Raw genomic sequence first — 18492 nt, 5'->3', positions numbered from 1 at the left:
TTTGGAGTAGAGGAAGGTTTATTGCAGGGCCAATCAAGGAGAAAGTGTGGCTTGTGTTCAAAAACCCCAAACTTCCCAGTGGTTTTCTGGGAGTTTTTATAGGCAAAATCTGGGGTGGGAGCTGCAGGGTATGTGACTTTTCTTCTGACTGGTTGGTGGTGAGATAACAGGGCAGTGTTCCAAGGATCTTGTGCTCAGCATGAAGTTACCATTCTCCACCTGGGTGGGGGCGTTAGTTCCTGCAGAAGAGCTCAAAGATATTGTTATGGATATCCCTTGAGGAGGAACCAGGGCCCTGCTTGATCGCTGCACTATTGTTTTTTGACTGTTCCTCCTCCGTTTCTGCCTTACCTCCCCTCCCTGATTAGTAACTGTTTGAATCTGCCCTTTGGGGAAGGTCTATGAGGCTGAAGCCTTTTTCCTACAACTAAGAAACCGGGGACACAAAAAGGATTTGTACCTGGGAGGGCTCCACGGGGTCCTGCTCAGTTTCAATGAATGCCGTGATCCTGAAGGGGGGGATCTGGGCCACACTCCCCAGCACCCATTGCAGCGGGTCTGTGAGACATCCAAGGGCTGATCCAGAGGGCCCTGGCGATCAGAAAACGCAGACCAAGGCAAGGCTGGTCACACCCTGCCCCCTGGTGGTGGCCGCAGACACTAGGCCAGCTGGTGGACCAGGCTAGGAGGAGGGCTAGAGAACCGAGCAAAACTGTGAGGCACATAAGGGGAATCGGATAAGGAAACCCTCAAGGGAGCCCCTTGTTCAGTCTGCCTAAAGTTAAGGAAGAATGGGGGGAGATTAGAAATGTGGGATTAATTCATTCTTTCACTCCACCAGTGTTGATTAAGTGCCTAATTATTATGGGCCAGATTCTTCTAGGAGCTAGAATAAAAAGAAGACTAAAATTTGGGTCCTTTTGGAACTTCCCTGGTGGTCCAGTGGTTAAGAATCTGCCTTCCAATGCAGGGGATGTGGATTCGATCCCAGGTCGATCGGGGAACTAAGATCCCACGTGCCGTGGGGCAACTAAGTCCTTGTGCCACAACTAGTGAGCCTGCGTGCCACAACTACAGAGCCCACACGCTCTGGAGCCTGTGTGCCACAACTAAAGAGAAGCCTGCTCACCACAACAAAGAGCCCACATGCCGCAACTAAGACCCGATGCAGCCAAAATTAAATAAATAAATATTTAAAAAATAAAATGAAATTTGGGTCCTTTTTTCAAGTAGCTAACACTCCAGTGAGGATTACGGAGATACAAAAACTACTACAATAAAGTGTGATTAATTCAAAAATATAGGTATGTACACAGTATTGAACCAACATAGATGAGACAGATGTTAATTCTAAGGGGCACATTGACCTTCACACAGGAGGTGATGTTTAATTTAAATCTGAAGGGCAGAAAGGTTCACAGAAGTGCTCTGGGAACTGCAGAGTTTGGTATATAGGACAGAAGGCAGCAAGTAGGGAGGTGGGGGTGATACCACTGGATAAATGGGAACCAGATTATGAAGGACATCAGTTGCCATGTAGTAGGAAGCCTTGAAGGAATTTTAAGCCTAAGAGTGATATGATCTCATTTTTTCCTTAAGGACAAATCAAGGAGACAGTATAGGATTGCAGTGCGGCGGGGTGGGGGGGGGGGGACTTGGTAGTTAGAGTCAGAAAGACTTGGATTCAGATTCCATTTCTCCTGCTGATCAGCTGTGTGACTTTGAAGAAATGACTTAAGCTCTAAGCCTCAATGTCCACATCGGTAAAACAGGGCTATTGTGAAACTGAATGAGATTATGCATGTAAAGCTACTGGCTCAGAGCCTGGCACCTGGTGTCCATACAATAAATATCCCTCTCTCTTAATTTTCCAAAGTGAGCTTATGCGCAGAGTTTGGAGAATAACTTGGTGGGAGGGAGAGGGGGTGGCATTTGGAGAGGTGGGATGCCAAGGTGCTTGGGAGCTATTGTTTGATGCCAAGTGAGAGATAAACCCTGAACTAAGGCAGTGGCCAGGGGGAACAGACACAGACTTGAGAGCTAATTGTGAAATACAAATCCAAAGTTCCTGCTGTCTGACTGGACGATAAGAAAGGAATAGTCTAGACTGATTCAGGTTCCTCTAGGGCAACTGGCTAGATAGTGGTGCCATTTGCTGAGATAGGGAACCATGAAAGCAGGTGCAGGATCACAGAAGAGATGATGACCTTCAATAGCTTGGCCATGATGCCACCAGTGTGCACATCTTGAAGCCCAGAGGGTGACCAAAGAGGAGCTGTTTGCAGTGGAGTGGGTATGAACAGAGTTTGGATGTAGGGACTGGAGGGAAGAGTCCCAAATACATACACATGAGGTTGAGTCCAGGATGGAGCCTGGGTGGAAGAGATGAGGGTCAGCGGCAAGCCCAAGGCTGGAGGCCAGCTCTTTTGTCCCATTATGTTCCAGTACAGAACTCTGAGAAATCTCAGAATTAGGGCTGCTTCTGTTGCAAATAGCAGAAGTCCACTTGAAATTAGCTTGAGCAAGAGAAGAAATTTATTGACTCCTATACCCGGAATTAGGAATCTGTCACTCTCCATCCCTCAGCCTGCTTCCTCTAGCCTGGTTTCCATCTCAGGCAGGTTCCTGCTTTGCAGGGCCAAGCTGACACCCAGCAGCATCAGGCTTAGGTTCTACCAGCCCAGCAACCCCAGCAGAAGGAGATCTCATGTTGAAAGTCGACAGAAAAAGCCCCAGAAAGAGACCTCATTCCCATTCCTGAACATTTCCACTGGCTGTGGCCAGAGTGACGGACACACAAATTGGCCAAGCTGAGAGCCCACCGGTAGGAGACCCACAAGACCACACAGACTGAGGAGGTGGTTCCCCAAAGGAACATTGGGGTGCTATTACCAGAAAGGGGGAGTGGATGCTGTGCCAATGCTTGCCATAGCCACATTGAGTTTGAGGTGCTCTGGCCTTTGGGGTGATACCCGTGGTCTCAAGCTGAAGAGAGATGTCTGGCTGGAGACATAACTTGAGAAGTTACCAGAGGACTTTGTGGTGGTGGTTGGGTGGGGCAGATGCATTCTCCAGGGGAATGTGGAGAGAATGACCAGGCCAGAGGTCCAAAGAAGAGATTCTGGGGTGGAGAGACATCACCACTTCATGGTAAGGCAGAAAAGAGCCCTCATCACAGGGAGAAGAAACAGGGATTTGGGAGTTGGGGACTGAGGGAACCATGGCATTAGGGCCCTGGACAACAGAAGAGCCTGGGCTCAGAGTACCCAAGCCCCGGGAAGAAGGGGAAAGGCAATGCCCAGCCCCCGGCTTCTAGACTTCCAGCGCCCCGTGGGCTCCTGCCCCTGGCCTCTCTCCTTGTTCTTAGCTTGTTTGTCACCCAACGTCTCCCAGTCGCTGTCTCCCGGGAGCAAGAGTCCTCAAAGTTACATCATGAGCAGGGGGCGAGGCGTAGCGGTGGGGCGGGGCCTCGGGGAGGAGGCAGCCGAGGAGAGGACCCAATCCTCCAATGGGAGACAAGGGTTTGGGGGCTAAGATGCAGGAGGTGGGGCTATGGCTGGGCTGACCTGGGGCTGGAGCCCCGGGCGGAGAGAGGGTCGCGCCGGCCCTGCCGGGTCCCGCCCCTTCGCCCGCCCTCCTCCTTTTTAAGCGCCTCCTGCCTAGTCTGCGCTCCCGCTCTCTGCGCCGCGCTCCCTCCTTCCCTGCCTTCCTTGTCTCCCCGGCTCCGCTCCGTTCGCGCGGCCATCCCGCAGCCCCGGCCCAGGTACCATGGCCGCTGTGTACCGCCCTGGCCTGCGGTGAGTGACCCCCAGTCCGGGGCCGACCCGCACCTTCCGCCGTGCTCGCCCCCTCGGGGCTGCCATTTGCCTTCTCCTGCTCGCCCTCCTCCGCCTGCTTTCGCCTCCGAGGAGGAGGAGGCGGGCAGGTGGCGAGTGCGTCTGGATCCACGGCCTTTCGGGTCGTGCGTCTCGCTGGAGGCCGCCCCGGGTCTCTCGGTTTCCGTCCCCACCCCCCACCCCCACCCCCCGCTTTGCTGGTCCCTGACCACACCGTCTCTATCTGCCACCCTCAGAACTTCCTTTCCACTCCTCGCTCGTCCTCGCTGGGCCCGGTCTCCGTGTCTCCTCCTTTGCTTTACAGATGTAGCGCTTGTGCCCCAGATTGCGGTGAGGAGCAGTAGGGCCTTGGGGGTCAAGGGTGCATGAGCCCCTGGGGACTGAGCTCAGAGCTCCCTAAAGAAGGTAGAAGGTAAACAGCCATTCCCCAGCCTCTCCCGCGACTGGATCCTGGCAGACGAACCTGGCGGGAAGCCTAGGACAGCCAGAGGGGCCTGGGGCCCGGGAAAGAAGGGAGGCAAGGTGGAAGAGGGGGCCAAGGTGCCTTCATTCTTACCTGGCTGGCTTCATCCCCTGTCCAGGACGGGAACCCCTAGGCCCTGCTTGTCTGCCCTCTCCCCCTTTTCACAGCTTCCTGTCTTCCCTCTGTAGCCTCCCTTCTCAGCTTTTGTCCCAGGGTCTGAGCTGACCCTCTGTCTCTCCCACAGCTGGTTCCACTTGGCCAGCCCTTGTGGGTGGTCTCTGGAGGAGGGGAAAAGGAGAAGGTCCTACTCAGGAGGCTGGGGGGGGAGTGGGGGAGGGAGCTTCCCAGGAGACTTCCTGAGCCAGCATCCCCATGGAGACAGGTTCTCCCCAAGGCTGTCTGCCTTTAAAATTAATGCTCAGGGGAAATTTCTCTCTGAGGGGGAACAGAACCAGGTTCCAGGAGGCTTCCACTTCTGCCCCTGGGGCCACACTGGGTTTCCACCCTGCCCTGCCCAGTGAAGCCACCCAGCTCCCACATTCACGGTCTGAGCATCCTCCCTTCCCCAGGCTTATTCCCTGTGAGTCTGAGCGCCCTGCAGTCTGATGTTCCACCCCACCACCAAGAGCCAAAGTTCTAGGCATGTGCTCTCTAGGAAAGAGAGCCAAGAGAGGGACAGGGTCATGCGGTGCTGGGCGTGTGGGGCACAGTTTCTGGCGGGCAAGGCCCTGGCATTAGGAGGACAGCTTCTCTCTCTTGGCCTTTGCTCTCTCTGGGTCACTCCACCCTGGGTCCAGGCCAACTGGAGAAGACCTTACTTTTCCCTCTCCTACGGGTGTGAAGGGACAGACTCCAGGGACCCTGTTCTAAGAATTGGGGCATGCACCCCAGCCAGTGACATTCTCCACCAGTAAGCCTTCTACACAGTTCAAAAATACCTACCCAGTGGCAGCACTTCATGCAGTCCTTGTTGGCCCAGGTGGGCAACCGCAGATCCAGTGCCTGGAACCCTGACATCCAATCGCCCACTCTCTTGTGCAAGGGCCCAAATCTAGAAACCTGGGACTTTCCATCTCAAAGACCTAGTCCTCTGCCTGAGGCTTTCCTAGTCTTACAGCATGCACATCAGAAGAAAAGAATGAAAACAGCTGTCTTTTTGACTTATAAAAACTATACTTGAGAATGAAAAGGACACCAGACACATGAAGCTGTCCACTGGGCACAGTTTACTGACATTTGGGCCATAGGACACCTGCTCATTTCCAAACATTGACCAGACGTAGTAAAAAATGGGCATGAGCTAAGCCTCCAATAACATCAGCATGCCTTATACATAGAGCCACACAGCCAGGCATGTGTCTTTATGCTCGTTTGGTGATACCTGTCCCTTGCTAATCAGGAGACACCCTCACTAAGCCTCATAAAGGCCACAAGACAGACGTGGCCTGAACCCACCTTCCTTACCTATTCCGACCTCTTCATGGTGCCTGTACCCAGACCTACTTTAGCACATCCCCAGCAGCCCAGCTTTCTGTCCCCCTGACTTGCCCATCTTCCACGAGAACACCTGGCCCATTACTTCTCTGTTTCTTCCCTTGCAGGCTTAAATGGCGTGGGCTGAGCCCCTGGGGCTGGCCCTCACGGCGCAGTATCCAGACCCTGCGAGTACTGAGTGGAGACCTGGTCCAGCTGCCTGCTAGGGTTCGAGACTTCGTGGAAAACAGTGCCCGCCTGTGCCAACCAGAGAACATCCACATCTGTGATGGGACCGAGGCGGAAAACACTGCCATACTAACCCTGCTGGAACAGCAGGGGCTCATCCGAAAGCTCCCAAAGTACAACAACTGGTAAGCCCTGAGCCCAGCGACCTGCGAGATAGGGGCAGCTGCGGGGACGGAGGCCACTTTGGGTTTACCAAGACGAAATCAAATTTAAGTAGACCATCCCAATAGAATGAGCAAGAATGGGAGCTTTGGAGGAAACAATCAGGAATTATTGGGATCGGTCTGTATTTTTATGTTAAGTGAATAAGCTGATACAAATAAAAGCCTTTGCTTTTTTTTTTTTTTTTTTTTTACTTACAAGTTCAGGGAGTTTTTGCCAGGGTAGAGGCCATCAGGGAGCTGGGGCCAAGGGAACTACCCCTTAGACTGGGACGAAATCTGGAGAAAGCAACTGAGATGCAAATGGATGGGAAAAAATAAGGCCAACAGAAGACCTAGAGACAAAGTTGGACTTGAAAGAGTGGGTCTGGGATGAGGGAGATCTACTGACCACTATCTTCTTGATATCCGCTCTCCCCCAGCTGGCTGGCCCGCACAGACCCCAAGGATGTGGCACGAGTAGAGAGCAAGACGGTGATTGTAACTCCTTCTCAACGGGACACGGTGCCCCTCCCGGCTGGCGGGGCCCGTGGGCAACTGGGCAACTGGATGTCCCCAGCTGAGTTCCAGCAAGCCGTGGATGAGAGGTTTCCAGGCTGCATGCAAGGTAACCAGGGCAGGGACACAGAGGCAGGGGCACTGAAGGAATAAACAGGTTGGAACCCTTCAGCCAGGTGGCGTTTTTCCTCCACAGGCCGAACCATGTATGTACTGCCATTCAGCATGGGTCCCGTGGGCTCCCCACTGTCCCGCACCGGAGTGCAGCTCACGGACTCCGCCTACGTGGTGGCAAGCATGCGGATTATGACCCGGCTGGGGACGCCCGTGCTTCAGGCCCTGGGAGATGACGACTTTGTCAAGTGTCTGCACTCCGTGGGCCAGCCCCTGACTGGGCAAGGTGAGCACCTGCTCTGCCCAGGGTGGGGGGACACAGAGGCCTGCTTGTACTCAGAGGGAACCCCACATCCTACCCATCCTGATTAGTGAGATACTGAATTCCCAAGAGCTAGGGCAGCAGTGCGCTGGGGGTGAGGCTGAGTTGGCAAAGCAGTTTGCTCAAGATTGAGAAGAGTGAATTATCCATGTCCAAGAATAGGGGCATGGGAGCTGATGCATATTATGAGGTGGGAGGCCTTAGCCACCCATTGACACCACCCCTGCTGCCGAGTGTCTTTCCTGCCACCCCCTGATCCCTCCGGCCCCTGACACCCCAGTGCCTGATGCCCCTGCCAGCAGCCCCATGACCCCATTGTCCCCAGGGGAGCCGGTGAGCCAGTGGCCATGCAACCCAGAGAAAACCCTGATTGGCCACGTGCCCGACCAGTGGGAGATCGTCTCCTTCGGCAGCGGCTATGGTGGCAACTCCCTGCTGGGCAAGAAGTGCTTTGCCCTTCGCATCGCCTCTCGGCTGGCCCGGGATGAGGGCTGGCTGGCGGAGCACATGCTGGTGAGGGCCTGGTGAGGATCTGGGCAGCTTCGGGGGGCAGGCCAAGGGTGGGGCCTGGCCAGTCAGCCTCAGCCTCGCCTATCCACTGCCAGGTACCCAACTGGCGGGCCAGGGACTCTGCGCAAATGCCCGAAGCTTTGGCCCGAGGCTGCTGAATGTCGCGGGTGGGGGGGGCCTCCCCTTGCTGCCACCCCAGGCCCTGTAGCAAGGCAGTGCACCTGTTTCATGAATAAACATTGGTCCTCCCTGTTGACCCCTAGCTGTCCTTCCCATGCAGACCACGCCTAACCTCTGGTGACCTCTTCCTTGCTCCCTCTCCCCACCTGGCAGATCCTGGGTATCACCAACCCCGCGGGGAAGAAGCGCTATGTGGCAGCTGCCTTCCCCAGCGCCTGTGGCAAGACAAACCTGGCCATGATGCGGCCGGCACTGCCAGGCTGGAGAGTGGAGTGTGTGGGGGATGACATCGCCTGGATGAGGTTTGACAGTGATGGTGAGAGGCCCTTGGATCATACTCGCCGTTCTGGTTCTTACCAGAGTGTAGGATTCCTGCGTCCACTGCTCAGGGTGAACTTTGTCAGTGAGAACCTTCTCCTGAACAACCACCCCTCCCCCATGCCTCCTGGCAGCCCAGCCGCCCTGGAGATGCAAAACCTTTCCCCTCAGATCTAGGGTCCAGCTCGGGGCACGGAGGGGCTGAGCAGGACCTTCCGAGGCTGAACCTCTCGACTCTTCCTGGTTAGTCCTTCCGTTTTTTCACATTTCCTCCCGACAGGTCGACTCCGGGCCATCAACCCTGAGAACGGCTTCTTTGGGGTGGCCCCCGGCACCTCCGCCACCACCAATCCCAATGCCATGGCCACAATCCAGAGTAACACCCTTTTCACCAACGTGGCTGAGACCAGCGATGGCGGCGTATACTGGGAGGGCATTGACCAGCCTCTTCCACCCGGCGTCACCGTGACCTCCTGGCTGGGCAAACCCTGGAAACCTGGTATGGGGCAGGGAGGGGGTGTAAGTCAGCCCCCAGGGCTCAGCACCTTGCTGATGTAAAAGCCTTTTCCTCAACCTGCAGCCATCTTCCAGGGCCTCTGGGACTCAAAGGGAGCTATGCAACCCTAAGCAAGATCTCAGTTCACGTCCCCATTCAGTTTGTGGCCTGGCTGAGTCGCTTAACCTCCTGAGCTTCAGTTTCCCCATCACATGAATGGGGGTAGTTTTCATAGTACCTATCTTATAAGGTGTTGGAGGGTTAAATTAAATAATGCATGCAGGGCTTCCCTGGTGGCGCAGTGGTTGAGAGTCCGCCTGCCGGTGCAGCGGACATGGGTTCATGCCCCGGTCCGGGAAGATCCCACATTCTGCAGAGCGGCTGGGCCGTGAGCCAGGGCCGCTGAGCCTGCGCGTCTGGAGCCTGTGCTCCGCAACGGGAAAGGCCACAACAGTGAGAGGCCCGCACACCGCAAAAAAAAAAAAAAATGCATGCAAAGGATTCAACGTAGTGCCGAATACATAGTAAATTCTCAATTAATATAAGCTGGATATTTTTAAGGGAGGGTGTCTTGGAAATTATTACAGAAAGAATTGGACTCAAAGCACAGTCATAAAGTTTGACCCATTAGGAAGAAGCCTGCCCCTCCCCCTGCCACTTGGACCCTCACCCCACCCTGACTCCCCATGTAATAACCATTGCCTAAAGGTCAGTATTGTTACCCTCACCCTTCCCCTGCCCCTCCAACACAGACACCCCAGTCTTTCCGAACGAAATCAGACCAGCTCTTTAGCCTCTCCTAGAAGCTAGTTTCTCAACCCTGTCATTACTCCCTTGTGCCCTGCAGCCCTGCCCCGTCCTCCAGCCCTGCACTCTGGACCTTCAGCTTTCAGTGGCCTTTGGCATTACGCGAGCCGAGACCTAGGGGTGGGAGCAAAGAGGAGCCTAGCAGGGGAGGGTGGCCTGTGGTCACTGAAGCCTACATTCAAGTTTTCCAGGCTGGCTTAGCAGTCACCCCCCTCATTTAATCATCCTTCATTTTCTCTAACACCATCATTAAGCCCTCCTTAGCCTCCCCACCCAATTGAGAAATCCAAGAAACTTTCATATTTCGCCACAGGCTAGTTGCCCAACCCCTTCACCACCTCTGGATTCAGGGGTGTAACGAGGGCATGTTGTGCTCAGCTTCAGTTCTTAGAATAATACCTTGTGCTAGGTCCTCAGCTGGGGGCTGATGAAAGTGCAAGAGAGAAGCATAAGGATGGTTCTTACATGAAAGTGGAGGCAGGAGTTGGGGGGCAGAGGGGGGCGGGGGCGCTGGCTCCGTGACTCCCTTGCCCCCCAGGTCCAACCAGTAACCTTTGGCAGAGAAAGCACTGTGTCCCTTCAGGGCCCCCGTGATGGTGCTTTATACATACGCCACTGACTCGGTCCCAGCTCCTCTCCAGGCACCTGAAGGGGCCAAATGACCTGGGCTCCTCAGGTTATGACTGCCCAGGTTATGTCCTCGTCTGAGTTCTTCAAGCCCTGTCACTCCAGCCGGGTCTGAGCAGACCCAGGGAAACCACCAAAACCTCGCTAGCTTTAAAATCAGTTCCTGTTTGCATTCTCATAGCTCAGGAGATTCTGTCTTCCGCCATTTGCTGATGGAAAGTCAGTTGTCTGTAAACTGAAGAAACAACAAAGACAATAGCAAAGAAGAAAGTCGGTTGTCTGAAATACTGACCTGTCTCAGTTTTTGCTTTAGGTTTGAGTGTTTATTTAAATAATAATCCCGTAAATTAAAAGAAGAGTTCCTGGGGGAAAATTTCCATTATAACCCTATGCCAATATTTAACCTCATTCCCTTGAGCACTGCTCAGTGCCAAGTGGCTGTAGCTTGGCATAAACATTAATGTCCTGCTAAACACCAATTCCTCTCTTGCTCTTTTCTCCCATAGCTCAGCCAGCAGTACCATTATGGATAAATAGCCTGATCTTCAGGGGAGATGTCCTGGCTCCCTTCTCCCTGCTCCTTACCAACCTCCAACCCGAGATTGTGGGGGGCTGATGAGGCAAAAAGAAACTGCGCAAGAGTGTCTGCAAATGTCTCTGTGTATTGGGGGTGGACGTGCCCTTGGAAGTGATAGTATTTGTATTTGCTCTGCCAGGTGACAAGGAGCCCTGTGCACATCCCAATTCTCGCTTTTGTGCCCCGGCTCGCCAGTGCCCCATCATAGACCCAGCCTGGGAGGCCCCTGAGGGTGTCCCCATTGACGCCATCATCTTTGGAGGCCGCAGACCCAAAGGTAAACATCGTGGGGGCTCCATGCCAACTGGGTTAAGGGTTGGGCTCTCTGTCAGGGCCCACCTCCCTCTTGTACTTAAAGCTCAGAGAGCCTCAACCTGGATCGCCAAATACAGCTATCTGCCTCTCGAGCAGCCCCCTGGAGAATGCAAAATCGAGGTGGAGTGGGAGGCATGGGGTTTGAAAATGGGCAGCTGAGGTCCTAGGAGAGAGAAGGAGTCAAGATCACCAGAAGGGATGCAGTGATCGTACAAAGATAAGGGCTGCCTTTGACCATGTGCACTGGTGTCCCAGGAGTCCCCCTGGTATATGAGGCCTTCAACTGGCGCCATGGGGTGTTTGTGGGCAGCGCCATGCGCTCGGAGGCCACTGCCGCGGCTGAACACAAAGGTGAGCTCCACTTCTGTGTGCCCAGCTTGCCTCTCCTCTCCCTTCCTGAACCAGACCTTCCTCCTGCCCACCCCTTCCCACGTGTATCTTTGCCCCATTCCCTTCCCCTCACCCTGCCTTGAGGATGTTCCAGAACCGCCAACATTTCACAGCTTCCTCCGGCTGGAGGCGGGGTACCTTTCTCTTCTCCAGTAAGAAGGGAGGTTCCTTACCCATCCTGCTCCCCTCCCCAGGGAAGGTCATCATGCACGACCCATTTGCCATGCGGCCCTTTTTTGGCTACAACTTTGGGCGCTACCTTGAACACTGGCTGAGCATGGAGGGGCTCAAGGGGGCCCGGCTGCCCCGCATCTTCCATGTCAACTGGTTCCGGCGCGACGAGGCAGGCCACTTCCTGTGGCCAGGCTTTGGAGAGAATGTTCGGGTGCTAGACTGGATCTGCCGGCGCCTAGAGGGGGAGGACAGTGCCCGAGAAACGCCCATTGGGCTGGTGCCAAAGGAAGGTGCCTTGGATCTCAGCGGCCTGGGAGCCATAGACACCACCCAGCTGTTCTCGCTCCCCAAGGACTTCTGGGAACAGGAGGTTCGTGACATTCGGAGCTACCTGACAGAGCAGGTCAACGAGGATCTGCCCAAGGAGGTGTTGGCTGAGCTGGAGGCCCTGGAGGGACGCGTGCGCAGAATGTGACCAGAGGCTACAGCTAGCGAGGGAGCATGACCCCCCCCCACCCCCCCTCACCCCCCGGCTCCAACCCTCCCAGGAATAAGCGAGCTACCAGACTTGCAGAAAATATGAGCAACTTGACATAACTATCATCTTCTGGGGGCCATGAGACCAGGCCACAGACCCTCCCCCACATGCTGCCCAATAATGAGATGCTCATTTATTTAATATAACATCTGTGCTGTTTTCATTTCCTGCCTGTCTTCACAGGCTTCCCTTTAACACCAATCTCACAATCTTCTCCCAACCCTTCCAAGTAGCTGGTGTCCCAGTGCAGCCTGCCCTGGCACAGCCTGGTGGTATAACGACCTCTCTCACAGGCATCTCTGCCACCGAGCCACTGAGTAGGAATTGCTGGGAGAAGGCAGTAACTACTCATGTCCTGAGGTCTTAAAAAGGTGGGGCCTCTGTGAGCTGCTCAGCACAGCCTCCAGGCCTAAACTTCCCAGTCTCCCATCAGAGACACAGAAGCCTCTATCACCCCACTCACCAGTGAAGCAGTTCCATTGTCGATTCTCAAACCTGTTCTTCCTCCTGCCTGACCTGAAATTGGGACCCGCAAAGTATTCATGAAAGCTTATTCAATATTAAGGCAGCTTCCATAGTAGCTTCTGTGTGCCAGGTGCTATTCAGGGGTGTCAGCTGAGAATAACTTCACCCGTGATCTGGATCAGGCTGAGTGAATGTATAAACTGAGATGGGTACGAGGGAAGTATGTACCCAGAAAATCAGGACAAATTTTAACAAAATAAAAATTACCATTTTAAAAATGGGAATAATAAAACGGGGAATTCCCTCAGAAGAAAACACTGGAGGAGGAAACACTGTGTTCTCACAGAAAACAGCCAATAACCAGTGACAATGTGTAACAGCAGAAAAGAATCTAAAGGTCAGAGTGGATCACATGCTAAAACAGAGCAGTGGAGTCCATTGCACTTAAAAATATCTAGCCAAATCCTCAGCTTCATAAATAGCATGTGATAACTGAAACAATATGATCAGAGGCAGCATAGTATAGATGTTAGGCACCTAGTAGACTCAGGCCAGGGGTGCCTCTCAGTTTCTTTAGCTGTAAAATGAGGATGTGCCTACACCTAACAGTGTTGTTTGGATTAAGTCAGTGAAGCCAGGCACTCAGAACTATGCCTGACAAGGAATAACCATTGAATATATGTTAGCTGTCCTCACCTTTCCACTCTACACTGATTAGAGTGGGCCCCGTAGGCATACGTTATACATTGCTGGCTTCACAGTTTAAGAGGAAAACAAGCAATGTAAATACAATTTAGAGGAGAAAGAAAAATAGGTTTGGAAATAAGTCCTTCCTGGGAAGAGGCAGGGAACTGGGGTTCCAGACACCTCTCTGGTAACTAAATGCACAGGGGGTAGGAAGGTGTTAGCCTTAAAAATGATTTTGGGGACTCCCCTGGTGGTCCAGTCAAGACTCCACGCTTCCACGGCAGGGGGCACAGGTTCAATCCCTGGTCGGGGAACTAAGGTCCTGCATGCTGTGTGGCACAACCAAAAAAAAGGAAAAGATTTTGTTTCTCCAAAGAAGACATACAGCTGGCCAACAGGCACGTGAAAAAATGCTCAACTTCACTAATTATTAGAGAAATGCAAATGAAACTACAATGCGGTAACACCTCATACCGGTTAGAATGGCCATCATCAAAAAGTCTACAAACAATAAATGCTGGAGAGGGTGTGGGGAAAGAAGAACCCTCCTACACCATTGGTAGGAATATAAATTTGTGCAGCCACTATGGAGAACAGTATGGAAGCTCCTTAAAAAACTAAAAATAGAGTTACCATATGACCCAGCAACCCCACTCCTGGGCATATATCCAGAGAAAACTAGAATCCAAAAAGACACATGCACCCCAATATTCATTGCAGCACTATTTACAATAGCCAAGACATGGAAGCAACCTAAATGTCCATCGACAGAGGAATGGAGAAAGATGATGTGGCACATATATACAATGGAATATTAGCCATAAAAAAGAATGAAATAATGCCATTTGCAGCAACATGGATGGACCTAGAGATTATCATACGAAGTGAAGTAAGCCAGACAGAGAAACACAAACATCATATAATACCGCTTATATGTGGACTCTGAAAAAAAAAAAAAAAAAGATACAAATGAACTTATTTACAAAACAGAAATAGACCCACACACAGAAAACAAACTTATGGTTACCAAAGGGTAAGGTTGGGGAGTGGGGGGGAAGGGATAAATTAGGAGGATGGGATTAACATATACACACTACTATATATAAAATAGATAACCAACAAGGACCTACTGTATAGCACAGGGAACTATACTCAATATTTTGTAATAACCTATAAAAGAAAAGAGTCTGAAAAAGAATACACACACACATATATGAATCACTGTGCTGTACACCTGAAACTAACACAACATTGTAAATCAACTACACCTCAATTTAAAAGTTAAAAAAAATAAAAACTCTGGAAAAACCCCAGTAAAAATGATTCTGTCAATGAGAATAAAATTGGGCTCTATGCCCTGCAGCTCCAGATAAATGATAAAATATAGTTAACCTTTTTATTTCAAAATAAAACAGATAAAGAAGACCATACAAAACAAAAGTATAGCTTAATAAGCTAATACAAATGGAACAACCTTGAAACCATTACCCAGAAAAAGAAACAACTTTGCCAAACACTAAAAGCCCCCCCACCCCCTTGCCATGCTCCTCATCTTCATCACAGCCCCTCCTTCCTGGTGGAAATGGACACCATGGTTCATGATAGTCACATCCTTGCTTTTTTATTTTTTTTCCCCTGGAGTTATATTACCCAAATCCAGATCCCTAGACATTATAGTTTTTGTAGTTATAGTCTTGCACATTTAAAAAAATGTATATGCCTTTTAAGTCTCTTTCAATCTACAGGTTCCCCCTCCACTCTCTAATTTTCCTTCAGTTTAACCATTGAAGAATCCAGGCCTGGATGCTCAATGCCTAGATTCATTGATTTATTAGGGATTTCAAAACAGCTGTACTCAAACTCTGTCATAATAGTTGGAATAATTTTACAAAGGGACACTCCTTTTATCTTCGATTTCATCACTCAAAGGTACAGTTTATATAAGAACAGCAAGTAACTGCTTGATTCTTCTCCTTTATTTACCATCTTCAAAATAATGATTTGGCCTCATATCATTCTTCAAAAAGGTGACCAATTAGTAACACACACACACACCCATTATGAACTCATGGATTTAAACATACTTAATGTTTATTAAATTATCCTTATAATGCTCAAATTATCCCATCTTTGGCCATAAGCTTGGCTTCTGAGTCCTTTTGACATTACCCTGATGATGTTTACTGGCTTCTTTGCTACCTGGAATGGTAAGTTGTTCCATGCTCATCTTGTACATTTCCTACCCCAGACCTAGAATCAACCATTACCCCAAGCTCTGGTTTCTTTCCATGGGAAATGGTATTTTAAGATTTAGGTGGTAGGAGTGTTTATTGCTACTAGATTGTTTCTAGATCTTTTCACTGAATGGGGATAGGAAGATAAAACACCTCATGGGTTCATACTGATAGTTCCTATTCAAACTCAGGGCTAAAGGGTTTTTAACTTCTATATCACATTTGTAACTCCTATCACCACACAAAAAATTCTGGTTCCCAAGGACATAGGAGACAAGAGTATTAGAAATCCCATAATTACTCAATTTCTTTATAGTCAACACATTTTAAGTCCTGGGCAAACTAGCATACTTCCCCCGCTCCTTCTACATCGAACATGCTGCCAGAAGATAAGTTATAAACACACGTCATCCGTCACTTCAGAAGACAGAACTTTCCCTTGTGTTGCCTGAAGCTGTACACGTGTCCCAGGAGCTCTGTGGAGTCACCAGGCTGGGAGCTGGGACTGGGGAGAGACAGGACAGGGGTAGCCAAAGAAAGAAAAATTTGCTTTCCTTCTCTCCTCTCAAGCTCAGCCCGCCCCCTGGTGGAGATGCTAATGAGCCGGGAACAGCCCAAGACAGGTCAGATCAGAAGTCAACTAGCTGACATGTACAGAGCAGTTACTAGAACCAGTCCTAAAATGGGTGCTAAAGGTAGAAAACCTCTCTGTGGCTTCAAGTGGCTTTAAGTGTAGCTGGGGAGAGTGGAGGCTGCCCAAATGAAAAGCACTTACAAATTGTCACCAAGCAACACGCCAAATTTCAAAATCATGAGAGGGAAGGCCAATAAAGTTTATCAAAATGACTTCATTATTTTTAAAGAAACACCATTGTCTTTCAATGAAACACATTGTATAGCCTAACATATAAAAGCTCATATACATTTTTAAAATAATGTAAGTCACAAGTGACATAATCAACTTCATAGGCTTAAAAATCTTTTTTACATTCAAAAATCAACCAATGAAAAAAAAAAAAATCAACCAATGGATCCAGAGATGAAATCCTATATTCTTTAGAATTTGATGTTAAAGATTCGTTTTGGCCATAAAACCTCAGATTTTTCAACACTTACCATGACTGAAATGTCTTATTCAATGATATACAAATTCTATATTTCAAAGGCTTGAATTTAGATTTTATTCAGTTTTAAACTGCATTTGTAAATTAAAAAGATTTGTAAGCTAAGGAGGAGAAGAGGAAAGAGGTTAATTTAAAAATGAGTTAAGGGCCTCCATGGTGGCACAGTGGTTAAGAATCCGCCTGCCAATGCAAGGAACACGAGTTCGAGCCCTGGTCTGGGAAGATCCCATCATGCCACGGAATAACAAGCCCGTGTGCCACAACTACTGAGCCTGAGCTCTAGGGCCTGCAAGCCACAACTACTGAGCCCACGTGCCACAACTACTGAAGCTGCACGCTTAGAGCCTGTGCTCTGCAACAAGAGAAGCCACGACAATGAGAAGGCCGCCCACTGCAACGAAGAGTAGCCCCCGCTAGCCGCAGAGAAAGCCCGTGTGCAGCAATGAAGACCCAACGCAGCCAAAAATAAATAAATTTATTTTTAAAATTTAAAAATAAATAATAAAAATGAGTTAAGATGAGTGTAACAGAAGTTTTTGTTTTCTGTGGACCTCAGGTGGTCGAACTGTGTTAACCATGATGCTTTGTTCATACTGTATCTTTGTCATTAGTTCATGCAAGGCCTTCTCCATTTTATTATTTGTTTAATGATGTAATGAGCCCAGGTATTTTTATACTTTTTAAATGCAAATTTAAACCATATTGTTTTTGCATCCACCACATGTCACCAGAAGAACTACCACCTTTTTTCAACCTAAAAATGTAACTTGCACAATTTCCCACAGTGTAAAAATAGAAGACTACATAATTTTAATGGCTCCCTGGCATTTTTGTCTACCATATGGACCATCATTTATTTAACCAATCCCATTCCGTAGCAGTGTGTTTGGATCTATTTTGTTTCCAGTGTTTTACTACTGTCAATAATTGCTCTGCTGAACATAAACATTTTTGCTAGACTTAGCATAGAAGTCAGGGCTAGATTTCTTAGAAGTGACACCACTGGGTCATAAAGAAGGGAGCCTGACTGGTAGAGATAAAGCTTCCCCCAGATAAGAAATTCTTCTGGGAAGGTGCAGAGGGGGAAACAAGCAAGGAATTTATGGCCATATTTGCTTGGCAGAAGTAACAAAAAAATGAGGCTAGTAAAAAAGACAACCAGGTTTGGAAGTTTGTATTTGAAACAATAAACAATAGTGAACCATTTGTAGGTTCTTAAGAACTAAATGCTATTAGAGAAGAATATTTCTAGCAGATCAACTAACTAGGAGAGGCGTGACATAATGAAAACTTGATGTTGGGTGATGACCCTGAAAAACCACCTCAACTAATCAGCTAAGAATCCACAGGACTTGAAGAACTGAATTAAAAGGGCAAAGAGGAGGGAAAGATCATTTTGGAAAATGATTCCAGATTTTCCAGGCTGGACAACCCAGAAACCAGACTCCTAAGATTCTTTGATTTATAATTATTTTATAATTTATAAATTTAGAATTTATTTCTAAATAAAGCTAAGATTTATTGAGACAATACTATAGGGCAGATAGTAAGTAACCTAGCAATAGGAGATGGCTGACTGTTAGAGCCGGCTACATAATTAGTAGAGCCCAGAGCAAGAGGAAAATGTGGGGCGCTTGCTCAAAGACTTTTGAGAATTTCAAAAGGTGACGGCAGAACGTTAAGGCAAGTGTGGGCCTCTGAAGCCGCCCTGGTGACAACAGATACTAAGGTCCGATCTAGCGATCTAGAAAACAGGAGGCATCACCCGAAGGGCTAACCACACCCTCTCCCTCCGAGCGAGAGCGAGCCCCAGAAGGAGATGCCAGGGAATCCAAGGGCCCCCGCTCTCCTAAGCAGCACTTCTAAGAGAGTGCGGGCTGGAGGCGCTGAGGTGCAGCTTGGACCCTGGGCCTATGCTCCCGGCACGGTAGCTC

At 49.9% G+C, this 18492-nt stretch overlaps 1 protein-coding gene and 1 long non-coding RNA gene across 7 annotated transcripts; one reads left to right on the top strand and one right to left on the bottom strand.

The window, feature by feature from the left end:
• On the bottom strand, positions 1–4563 carry LOC137225616 (uncharacterized). Of its 2 annotated transcripts, none has more exons than XR_010943938.1 (3): positions 4393–4563; positions 461–591; positions 1–239 (listed from the first exon to the last, which is right to left on the bottom strand). It is a non-coding gene; the product is annotated as an uncharacterized lncRNA (long non-coding RNA). The 2 variants fall into 2 exon arrangements; XR_010943932.1 differs by lacking the exon at positions 4393–4563 and adding an exon at positions 3831–4206.
• Positions 3134–12194, top strand: PCK2 (phosphoenolpyruvate carboxykinase 2, mitochondrial). 5 transcript variants are annotated; one of them, XM_067739781.1, is made up of 10 exons: positions 3134–3150; positions 5901–6146; positions 6605–6789; positions 6877–7080; positions 7442–7629; positions 7960–8122; positions 8405–8623; positions 10771–10908; positions 11202–11297; positions 11531–12194. In XM_067739781.1, exons 3-10 carry the CDS (start codon positions 6732–6734, stop codon positions 11983–11985), a joined length of 1521 nt encoding a protein of 506 aa, XP_067595882.1. In that variant the 5' UTR covers positions 3134–3150; positions 5901–6146; positions 6605–6731; the 3' UTR covers positions 11986–12194. The 5 variants fall into 5 exon arrangements, with proteins under 5 accessions (XP_067595882.1, XP_067595886.1, XP_067595891.1 ...); XM_067739779.1 differs by lacking the exon at positions 3134–3150 and adding an exon at positions 3579–3797; XM_067739785.1 differs by lacking the exons at positions 3134–3150; positions 10771–10908; positions 11202–11297; positions 11531–12194 and adding exons at positions 3573–3797; positions 10561–10726.
• Positions 12195–18492: the final 6298 nt, after the last annotated feature.

The sequence above is a fragment of the Pseudorca crassidens genome, chromosome 1 (genome assembly GCF_039906515.1).
Source record: "Pseudorca crassidens isolate mPseCra1 chromosome 1, mPseCra1.hap1, whole genome shotgun sequence".
NCBI classification, from domain to species: domain Eukaryota; kingdom Metazoa; phylum Chordata; class Mammalia; order Artiodactyla; family Delphinidae; genus Pseudorca; species Pseudorca crassidens.
This window is presented reverse-complemented; position numbering and strand designations above follow the sequence as displayed.